This window comes from Ictalurus furcatus, chromosome 14 (assembly GCF_023375685.1).
Source record: "Ictalurus furcatus strain D&B chromosome 14, Billie_1.0, whole genome shotgun sequence".
Classification (NCBI taxonomy): Eukaryota; Metazoa; Chordata; class Actinopteri; order Siluriformes; family Ictaluridae; genus Ictalurus; species Ictalurus furcatus.
The window spans coordinates 30125636-30136802 of NC_071268.1; the positions used below are offsets into that span (position 1 = coordinate 30125636).

Here is an 11167-nt window from a genome sequence, read left to right on the forward strand (position 1 = left end):
ATCTCTCTGTCCCTCTATCCATCTCTGTCCCTCTATCCATCTGTCTATCCCACCATCTCTGTCTGTCCATCTATCTCTGTCTGTCCTCCTATCTCTCTCTGTCCCTCTATCCAACTGTCTATCCCACCATCTCTGTCTGTCCTATCTCTCTCTGTCCCTCTATCCATCTGTCTGTCCTCCTATCTCTCTGTCCCTCTATCCATCTGTCTATCCCACCATCTCTGTCTGTCCTCCTATCTCTCTCTGTCCCTCTATCCAACTGTCTATCCCACCATCTCTGTCTGTCCTATCTCTCTCTGTCCCTCTATCCATCTGTCTGTCCCTCTATCTCTGTCTGTCCTCCTATCTCTCTGTCCCTCTATCCATCTGTCTATCCCACCATCAGTCCCTCTATCCATCTGTCTGTCCCTCTATCTCTGTCTGTCCTCCTATCTCTCTGTCCCTCTATCCATCTCTCTGTCCCTCTATCCATCTCTGTCCCTCTATCCATCTGTCTATCCCACCATCTCTGTCTGTCCATCTATCTGTCTGTCCCTCTATCCATCTGTTCCTCTATCCAACTGTCTGTCCTTCTATCTCTGTCTGTCCTCCTATCTCTCTCTGTCCCTCTATCCAACTGTCTATCCCACCATCTCTGTCTGTCCTCCTATCTCTCTCTGTCCCTCTATCCAACTGTCTATCCCACCATCTCTGTCTGTCCTATCTCTCTCTGTCCCTCTATCCATCTGTCTGTCCCTCTATCTCTGTCTGTCCTCCTATCTCTCTGTCCCTCTATCCATCTGTCTATCCCACCATCTCTGTCTGTCCCTCCATCTCTGTCTGTCCTCCTATCTCTCTCTGTCCCTCTATCCATCTGTCTATCCCACCATCTGTCTGTCCCTCTATCTCTGTCTGTCCTCCTATCTCTCTCTGTCCCTCTATCCAACTGTCTATCCCACCATCTCTGTCTGTCGTCCTATCTCTCTGTCCCTCTATCCATCTCTCTGTCCCTCTATTCATCTGTCTATCCCACCATCTCTGTCTGTCCTCCTATTTCTCTCTGTCCCTCTATCCATCTGTCTATCCCACCATCTGTCTGTCCTCCTATCTCTGTCTCTCTATCCATCTCTCTGTCCCTCTATTCATCTGTCTATCCCACCATCTCTGTCTGTCCCTCTATCTGTCTGTCCTCCTATCTCTTTGTCCCCCTATCCAACTGTCTGTCCTCCTATCTCTCTCTGTCCCTCTATCCATCTGTCTATCCCACCATCTCTGTCTGTCCCTCTTTCTCTTTCTGTCCCTCTATCCATCTGTCTGTCCTCCTATCTCTGTCTCTCTCTCTCCGTCTCTCTCTCTCTATCTCTCCCCATACATATTTGTCCCACTACCCATCTGTCTGTACATTTGTCTGACTGACATCCCTCACTCACCATATTGAATTTATTATCATGTTGCTAACACACACACGCACGCACACAAACACCCACTCACCTCTGTCTGTCTCTGCAGCTGTCAATTTGCCTCTCTTTCTTTGCTGTTTCCATGGTGATTCACGCTCTCCTTTCTTTTTTAGCCCTCCTCTTGGCTGATCGGATGAAAACCCCTACAGATGCACCACACACACACACACACAGGCGAACGCCAGTAAACATGACAAAACACGAGCACACTCTGGTTTCTTCTCCTGTTTAACTCAATCTTTGCTGGGATTGGCTGGAGCCACTCACATGATCAGATGTTCTCTCCACATCATCCTCGATCTGCACGTCCTCTCCCTCCATCATCCCATCTTCAGACTGTAAAATACAACGGCACAGAGACACACATCAGAAACCAGAAATCCCACCTCAATGACTAATCATAGAGAGAGAGAGAGAGAGAGAGAGAGAGAGAGAGAGACAGAGAGAGTCAGCGAGAAAGTAGGAAAGAGAAAGAGAGAGTCAGAGAGAGAGAGTCAGAGAGAGAGAGTCAGAGAGAGAGTCAGAGAGAGAGTCAGAGACAGAGAGTCAGAGACAGAGCGAGAGAGTAGGAGAAAGAAAGCGTTAGAGAGAGAGAGAAAGAGAGAGTCAGAGTGAGTAAGAGAGTCAGAGTCAGAGAGAGAGTCAGAGAGTGAAAGAGAGAGTCAGAAAGAAAGAGAGAGTCAGAGAGAAAGAGAGTCAGAGAAAGAGAGAGTCAGAGAGAGAGTCAGAGAGAGTCATAGAGAGAAAGAGAGTCAGAGAGAGAAAGAGAGAGTCAGAGTCAGAACCTTCTCCGTAAAAACAAGAGAGCTAAACAAAAAGCTAGGAAGGAAATCTGGTTTGATAAAGAGTACAAAACGAAAAGAAAAGAAAACTATGAAATTTTATGGGTATGGAAATACCGATAAAAATGTAGAAATGTGGGAAAACTACTACAAAAACTTAATTAAAGAAATAACTCCAGAAGCCCTCACACCTGATCAGAAACACCTACAGAAAAGGATAAGCCAACTGGAACCTGCCATCAAAACCAATCAACACCCCCTAGACCATCAGATTACCCCAGAACAACTGACAGACGCACTCAACAAGCTCAAACCCAGAAAAGCATTCGGCTTACACAACATCAGACCAGAAACGCTGAAGCTCAGCCCTACTGTAATGCAGAAGAACTTACTGAAACTCTTCTGCCTGGGCCTGCAAACCGGTTATTCTCACGATACCTGGAATAAAGGTTTACTCCCACTATACAAAAGCAAATGTGACCCCAAAAGTTTCAGAGGCCCCTGTGTGACCAGTGATCTGGGGAAGACCTTCTGTTGTATTCTCAATACCTGGATACAGACCATGTCCACCCACCCACGCACTACTGACCACATTTACACACTACACACCCTAATCAACAGCACACACACCAACACACACACATTTACACACTACACACCCTAATCAACAGCACACACACCAACACACACATTTACACACTACACACCCTAATCAACAGCACACACACCAACACACACACATTTACACACTACACACCCTAATCAACAGCACACACACCAACACACACACATTTACACACTACACACCCTAATCAACAGCACACACACCAACACACACATTTACACACTACACACCCTAATCAACAGCACACACACCAACACACACATTTATACACTACACACCCTAATCAACAGCACACACACCAACACACACGCATTTACACACTACACACCCTAATCAACAGCACACACACCAACAACACACACACATTTACACACTACACACCCTAATCAACAGCACACACACCAACACACACATTTACACACTACACACCCTAATCAACAGCACACACACCAACACACACATTTATACACTACACACCCTAATCAACAGCACACACACCAACACACACATTTACACACTACACACCCTAATCAACAGCACACACACCAACACACACATTTATACACTACACACCCTAATCAACAGCACACACACCAACACACACATTTACACACTACACATCCTAATCAACAGCACACACACCATACTATTCTCCTTGATAGATTAGAAAATGTTGTTGGCATTAAGGGAACAGTCCTCTCCTGTCTCAGGTCTTATTAGACCGATCAGTATCAGTTCGTTGATGTAAATGGAGACTTCTCAACGCATAACGAGGTTAAATTTGGTGTTCCACAAGGTTCAGTTTTAGGCCCACTGCTTTTTACTTTATATATGCTACCTCTAGGTCTAATTATTCATAAACATGGAATTAGCTTCCACTGTTATGCTGATGATACACAGCTGTACGTTTCAGCGAAGCCAGAGGACAGACAGCAGCTTAGTAAAGTTGAGGAATGTGTAAAGGACATTAGACACTGGATGCTAATTAACTTCCTCTTACTTAATTCTGATAAGACAGAAGAACTTGTATTAGGCCCACGTGTAGCTAGAAGTAATCTTTCTGATCTCACAGTAACTCTGGATGGTCTTTCTGTTTCATCATGTGCAGCAGTAAAAGACCTTGGAGTGATTATTGACTCCAGTCTATCATCTGATGCTCATGTAGATAATATTATTATGATAGTCTTCTTTCATCTCAGAAATATTTCTAAGATAAGAAATATATTGTCACTACATGATGCGGAAATATTAGTTCATGCTTTCGTCACCTCTAGATTAGATTACTGTAATGCCTTACTGTCTGGATGTTCCAGTAGGAGCATAAACAAACTCCAGTTAGTCCAGAATGCAGCTGCTAGAGTCCTAACTAGAACCAGAAGATACGACCACATCACCCCGATCTTATCCACACTGCATTGGCTCCCAGTGAAATCTCACATTGATTATAAAATACTATTACTGACCTATAAAGCACTAAACGGTCTCGCGCCACAGTATCTAAGCGACCTTTTGGTTTTATATGATCCGCCACGCCTACTTAGATCAAAAGATGCAGGCTATTTGTTGGTACCGCGAATAGCGAAGGCCACAGCAGAGGGAAGAGCTTTCTCTTATAGAGCCCCACAGTTATGGAACAGTCTTCCTATTAGTGTTCGGGACTCAGACACAGTCTCAGTGTTTAAGTCTAGGCTTAAAACGTATTTGTTTACTCAAGCCTACCCGGACTAGACTTTCTGTTACGCTAAGCACAGTCCTAATAATCTTTTCTCTCCCACTCTCCTTCTGTCGAGCCCCACACGATTTTATGGATATACTAGAGATCCTGATCGTTTCTGATCTCCGGACCTGCCTGACCCGTTCGGATGTCCTACCTCTGGATGGAGCTCTCATCTACTCCAATTCCAGACTGCTGGGACTACGGCTGCTCCTAAGGCCAAACAGAATTCATATAAATCCATAATGAACTTTTTCACACTATCTGTTGTTACCCAGATGAGGATAGGTTTCCTTCTGAGTCGGGTTCCTCTCAAGGTTTCTTCCTCTGAAAACATCTTAGGGAGTTTTTCCTTGCCACCCTCGCCACAAAGTGTCTTGCTCAGTTGGGATAAATTCACACCTTTAATATCTATATACCGTGATGATATTTCTGTAAAGCTGCTTTGAGACAATGTCTATTGTAAAAAGTGCTATACAAATAAAATTGAATTGAATTGTGTGAGTGAGTGTGTGTGTGTGTGTGAGTGAGTGTGTGTGTGTGAGTGTGAGAAAGTGTGTGTGTGAATGAGCGTGTGTGAGTGTGAGAAATTGTGTGAGTGTGAGTGGGTGTGTGTGTGAGTGAGTGTGTGAGTGTGTGGGTGTGTTTGTATCAGCACCTTGCTGTCGGAGAAGATGACGTCGTCTCCTGCGTAACTGTTGTACAGCAGGTGAAAATCTTCCTCGTCCGCATCATCATCCAGATCCTCCAGCCAACCACAGCTCAGGTCTTTGGTCTCCGGGGCAACAGGCTCTGCCTTCTCCACCACAGGTAAAGGAGGTACGGTCTAAACAGAAAGCACACAAGTTATACAGGATAAACATTTATAGATGGAGGGGGTGGGGCTTCCATCGGGTCAGTTAATATCAAAGAGTTCAAACAGACACAAATGTCAATCATTCCTGAGTCACATGCTGATTGGCTCATCTATAATAATAAGGAAATGTGCTGTTATTAGAGGGAATTCGCTGCTATGGCTAGCCTGAAAGGTCACACATCCTCATCCTGACTGTATTTGGGGAAAACATTGAGTTTTCTTTAAGATACTTATTCAAATTAGCTTTGGCTTGTTTCCTTCTCACCTCCGTCTGCTCTGAGGATTTGTCTGACTTTTCTGCAGGGGGCGCTGTGGAGTCGGTGTCCAACTTCTGCTTCTTTACCACTTAATAAAGAGAGGGAAAACAGCACAAAAAATGAGTCTACATGTTCACATGAACACTTTTAAGAATATATTTTAATTTACATAATAATAAAAGTCTCTAGGGGAGAGAGAGAGAGAGAGAGAGAGAGAGAGAGAAAGAGGAGTGAAACCTGTATCAGTGTCTGAAGTGCTACTTGTTTTTGGTCTGTCTGGAGTTACAGCGGTCTGGACAGTGCGCACCTGAAACAAACAAACACACACACACACACACACACACACACACACACACACAGAGATTAAGCCAAGTCCAACACTGCACCCGTTTCACTAAATAGTGCTGTCATTGATAGGTTCTGGAAAAGGTTAGATGAGTAGAAAAGTTGGACATCAGTTCTCCCCATTTTTAAGAAATGGTTTTGTCCAGTTTGACATTTTAGGTTCTCTTTTACGTTCTGTGGGAACAACCCATTCCTGAAAAGAGGGGATGTGATACACCATTAATATCAAACTGGAACAGCCATTTCCTAAACAGAGGGGGATCTGATACACCATGTGGCAGCGGGGGCGTGGTCGAGCATTAGCTGTGGATGGAGAGGAGGCAGGTCAAACCAGCAGGTAACATGTGATGATTCTCACCTGTGCATTATTAGCCTGAATTTACTTACGTGTGTCTGTTCTTTCAGGGTCTGTAACAAGCCAGAGAGGGGGAGGGAGAGAGAGAGAGAAAAAGAAAGAAAAAGAAAGAAAAAGAAAGAAAGAGAGAGAAAGAGAGAGAGCTGAGCCATGCAGAGCTGTGAGTGTGAGAATGTGAGCGTATGTCTGAGAGAGTGTGAGAGGCAGAGAGAGAGAGTGTGTGTCTGAGAGAGTGCGAGAGGGAGAGAGAGAGAGAGAGTGTGTCTCTGAGAGTGTGAGAGAGAGAGAGAAAGTGTGAGAGAGAGTGTGTCTCTGAGAGTGTGAGAGAGAGAGAGAAAGAGTGTGTCTGAGAGAGTGTGTCTGAGAGAGTGAGAGAGAGAGAGAGTGTGTCTGAGAGAGTGTGAGAGAGAGAGTGTGTCTGAGAGAGAGTGTGTCTGAGAGAGAGAGTGAGTGTATGTGTAAAGAATTGAAAGCTCTGAAAAGTAAACGTAACAGTTACAAAAATAGAGACTTTTGACTTATTCCAAGCCTGCCTCCCGTATCCTCCCTCCAGACCTGGCCCAGGGGAAGTGTCACACTGGTGCCAAAACCTGGGACGGAGGAGGATCACCGCCATGGAGATAATGTTAATTCCATGTTAATTCCCTTGCCGGCCTCCACGCTCCTGAAGCTCTTCGAGGGTGCTGCGGACGCGGGGGCTGGCCAGTGTCAAAGTGGGTGGTCCTCCTGCTGCCACTAACCCAACAGCTTCCGGTCGTGAACCTGCTGGACTTAAAGTGGGGCATTTTGCAACAGGTTGGCCACACCCCGAACAACACAATCAGCACTTCTGCTCGCTGACGTTCCGCGAGCTCGGCGCCTGTTCACATTTACCCAACGGCTCTGAGACACCTGTAGTGGACCTCGTAGTGCTGGAGTGGTTCGTTGCCCGACTACTGCTAGGTATGGCGGAGTGGGTCCAGTGCCACCATCTGGCGTCGCTAGATGAGGCAATCCAGCTGGTGAAGGACCATTTGGTGGTGTTTCCAGGGGTAGGTCAGCCCCCCCTTCACCCTCCCTCTTTCTCTCTCATTCTCCCCGCCCTTTCGTTTCCCTGCTCTACAGAAACAGGGAACAATTCCCCCGAAACCAGCTCCCCATCCCAGGGTTCCACTACCCCTACCTCCTCTCCTTCTGCTTCACCTCTGATGTCTCCCCAACTCCCTCTCTCTCTACACAGGTAGTACATTCCGCAACTACCAGGACGGAGGCAAAAGCTGGGCATTTTCGGGTTTCGAGATCTCCCTTTGGGATCCAGATCCCTGATGCGCTGCAGGCCTCCCCGATCAAGCAGGTACATACAGCATGTCAATGAGTATACAAGGGAGTACATATCAGCCACAGGGACAGTCCATTTCCTAAACAGAGGGGGATCTGATACACCATTAATCTCATACTGGAACAAACCATTCCTGAATATCTGGGGAATATCTTACCTGTGAGAGAGGGGGTCTGTTCATGGTCTTGCGAGCTCGGTGAACTTTGGGCGGAGGACTGGATGTGGACGGGGGAGAGGACATTAAGGAGGATGATGGAGAGATGGGTGTCTTACTGCCCGGCCCACACACAGTCATTTTGGCACGCCCGAAAACGGAGGAGGGTGACGACGGAGGGAGCGATTTTGCTGCGTGACCTAGCAAAGAAACCGAGAATTAGCCTAAGAATTAGCGCTACACTGCTACATATCAGCTAGTTAAAATTCAAACCAAATTAACTCTGAAACACGAACTGGACGCAAGCTTTGGTGTTCGAGCCGTGGTTTACCTGCGAGGGTTTTTCCGTATGTCGCCGCTTTCTCAACACTCTGTTTGTCTTTCGGTGACACGCTCGGCTCTGTTAGCGTATTAGTTCATAAAGATGAGTTAGCAGCCATTTTGAGAAAAAAGAAACTTATGTATTTTCACAAATAAAATGATTCTATACATTTTCACAAGTAATTTTATTGTGAATGTAACAGAATGTGCCTACCTACGGGTTCGCAGTGCGCTGGACTACGAACGGACGGATCCTGAAGAAAACAGAAAAGCACGATTAGATTAGCTAGCTAATGTTAGGTTAAATGACATTTTTACAGTGTCCATGAGAAGATTCCACATGAACAGCTCACGCGTTGAAAATTTCCATCACGTGTCTCAATACATCGGAGCACGTGTTAACGGCTGATACGTTAACTGCAGAAATCTTTTGTAAAAAAAGTGCCTCATTAGTAATTTAACACACCTGAGGTAAAGGTTGATGTATTTCCACTGTCACAGTGTGTGTGTGTGTGAATACAGCTACATACTAGCTACATGAATCATTACGCTAAATCATTAGCTAGCTTATGCTCAGTGTACATTTTTTTCCCCAGTTGCCTAGCAACTGGAAACTATCCTCAATACAGTCCTATTTAAACATACCGTATTATGTGCATCTATTATTAGGTATACAATATTATCACAACTTTAAAAACACGACTTATCGTAAACATTTCAAACCATCATCACGCAGCAAAGAAATGAAAAAACTAAGACGTGCAATCCGCTGTTTTATTATTATTATTATTATTTCCAATATCAGAGTTTCATTTATATTCTCTCTTCCTCTCTGACGGTCTCTCTCTTCCAGTGTCTGTCTCTCGAACTGTCTCTCTCTTCCGGTCTCTCTCTTCCGGTCTCTCTCGCTCTCTCTCGGACTGTCTCGCTCTCTCTCGGACTGTCTCGCTCTTCCGGTCTCTCTCGCTCTCTCTCTCTCGGACTGTCTCTCTCGCTCTCTCTCGGACTGTCTCTCTCTTCCGCTCTCTCTCGGACTGTCTCTCTCTTCTGGTCTCTCTCGCTCTCTCTCGGACTGTCTCTCTCGCTCTCTCTCGGACTGTCTCTCTCTTCCGGTCTCTCTCGCTCTCTCTCGGACTGTCTCTCTTCCGGTCTCTCTCGCTCTCTCAGACTGTCTCTCTCTTCCAGTCTCTCTCGCTCTCTCAGACTGTCTCTCTCTTCCGGACTGTCTCGCTCTCTCTCGGACTGTCTCGCTCTTCCGGTCTCTCTCGCTCTCTCTCGGACTGTCTCTCTCGCTCTCTCTCGGACTGTCTCTCTCTTCCGCTCTCTCTCGGATTGTCTCTCTCTTCCGGTCTCTCTCGCTCTCTCTCTTCCGGTCTCTCTCGCTCTCTCTCGGACTGTCTCTCTCTTCCGGTCTCTCTCGCTCTCTCTCGGACTGTCTCTCTCTTCCAGTCTCTCTCGCTCTCTCTCTGCCGGTCTCTCTCGCTCTCTCGGACTGTCTCTCTATTCCAGTCTCTCTCTCTCGGACTGTCTTTCTCTTCCGGTCTCTCTCGCCCGGTCTCTCTCGGACTGTCTTGCTCTTCCGGTCCCTCTCGGACTGTCTCTCTCTTCCGGTCTCTCTCGGACTGTCTCTCTCGCTCTCTCTCTTCCGGTCTCTCTCGGACTGTCTCTCGGACTGTCTCTCTCGCTCTCTCTCGGACTGTCTCTCTCGCTCTCTCTCGGACTGTCTCTCTCTTCCGGTCTCTCTCGCTCTCTCTCTCGGACTGTCTCTCTCTTCCGGTCTCTCTCACTCTCTCTCCGACTGTCTCTCTCTCTTCCGGTCTCTCTCTCTCTCGGACTGTCTCCCTCGCTCTCTCTCGGACTGTCTCTCTCTTCCAGTCTCTCTCGCTCTCGGACTGTATCTCTCTTCCCGAGTCTCTCTTCCTATCACTCCTCCAGTCTTTCTCGAACTGTCTCTCAATCTGTTTGTCCCTCTCTTCCTACCTCTCCCGTTGTCTCTCTCTCGTCTTGTCTCTCCCTAAGACTGTATCTCCTCGTCTCTCCCTTTTGTCTGTCTTTCTCGACTTGTCTCCCTCCCTCTGTCTCTCGATTTCTGTGGTCTCTCCCTCTATCCCTTTCTCATCATCTGTGTCTCTCTATCTACTTCTCTACTCAGTCACACAATTGCAATAACACCTTCTCCCCCTGTTTACGTATTTATTTCTGTCTGTCTGTCTTTCAGCGTAATAAATGTATTTATCTCTCTCTACAATAGTGCATTTATCTGTCTGTGTTGTATAAAGGAAAAAAAAAGAGTCCGGCTGCTCTTTACCGCTCGCGCATCTCTCTCTCACTCTCTCTCTCACTCTCTCTCTCTCTCTCTCTCTCTCGCTCGCTCTCTCTCTCTCTCTCTCTCTCTCACACACACACACACCTGTATAAATGCACATGCGTATTTGCTGTAACATTAATAATAAACCAGTATGCCACGGTGCCTATAAGTTTGTGCACCCACCTGTTCCATCCTTCTTGCCTCCGCCGATATGTTACTACCGAAAAGAAACAAAACGCAGTGTGAATTCCGACACACTGCCGAAACAAACACAAGATGGCCGCCGCGCTTGACCATATTTCAAAATAAAAGCCTCTACCGGTCAATGAATAGAAAAAAATACTATTATTATTATTATATCTCACTGCCAAAATGTTTATTGTTTATTTTGGTTTGCAAGAGTGAAAAACATATTCTATTTTGAAAAAAGTACACTTTTAACCTACCTCTGAACATATAATCACTAAATTTGATCAGTGAGACTTTAAGATTGTTTAACATTCCTCTATGTACAGTCGGAGTCTTCACTTGGACGAGTGACGTCATCACGCGCCAGGATTGGCTAATGTTCACAATCGTTATCAGGCTTAGTTGCTATGGAGACGCAAGGACTCTAAACCTAAAAAGCCTGACTTTTAGTTAGGAATGGCTTTCCACCTGAGGAAAATAAAATGTCTACATTTTAAATCAATA

At 46.0% G+C, this 11167-nt stretch overlaps 1 protein-coding gene across 3 annotated transcripts in view; it reads right to left on the reverse strand.

The window, feature by feature from the left end:
• Nucleotides 1-10771, reverse strand: part of ehmt2 (euchromatic histone-lysine N-methyltransferase 2) — a 29804-nt gene extending 19033 nt beyond the window's left edge. For 2 of the 3 annotated variants that reach the window (XM_053641708.1, XM_053641707.1), the window contains exons 1-9: nucleotides 10658-10771; nucleotides 8381-8420; nucleotides 8177-8245; nucleotides 7849-8045; nucleotides 5911-5980; nucleotides 5682-5761; nucleotides 5219-5386; nucleotides 1707-1775; nucleotides 1471-1582 (exon numbers count right to left, since the gene is read on the reverse strand). In XM_053641708.1, coding sequence (XP_053497683.1) covers nucleotides 1471-1582; nucleotides 1707-1775; nucleotides 5219-5386; nucleotides 5682-5761; nucleotides 5911-5980; nucleotides 7849-8045; nucleotides 8177-8245; nucleotides 8381-8420; nucleotides 10658-10771 — 919 coding nt within the window. The remainder of the gene's footprint in view (nucleotides 1-1470; nucleotides 1583-1706; nucleotides 1776-5218; nucleotides 5387-5681; nucleotides 5762-5910; nucleotides 5981-7848; nucleotides 8046-8176; nucleotides 8246-8380; nucleotides 8421-10657) is intronic. The other variant, XM_053641709.1, reaches the window with a different exon arrangement.
• Between the last annotated feature and the right edge of the window lie 396 nt (nucleotides 10772-11167).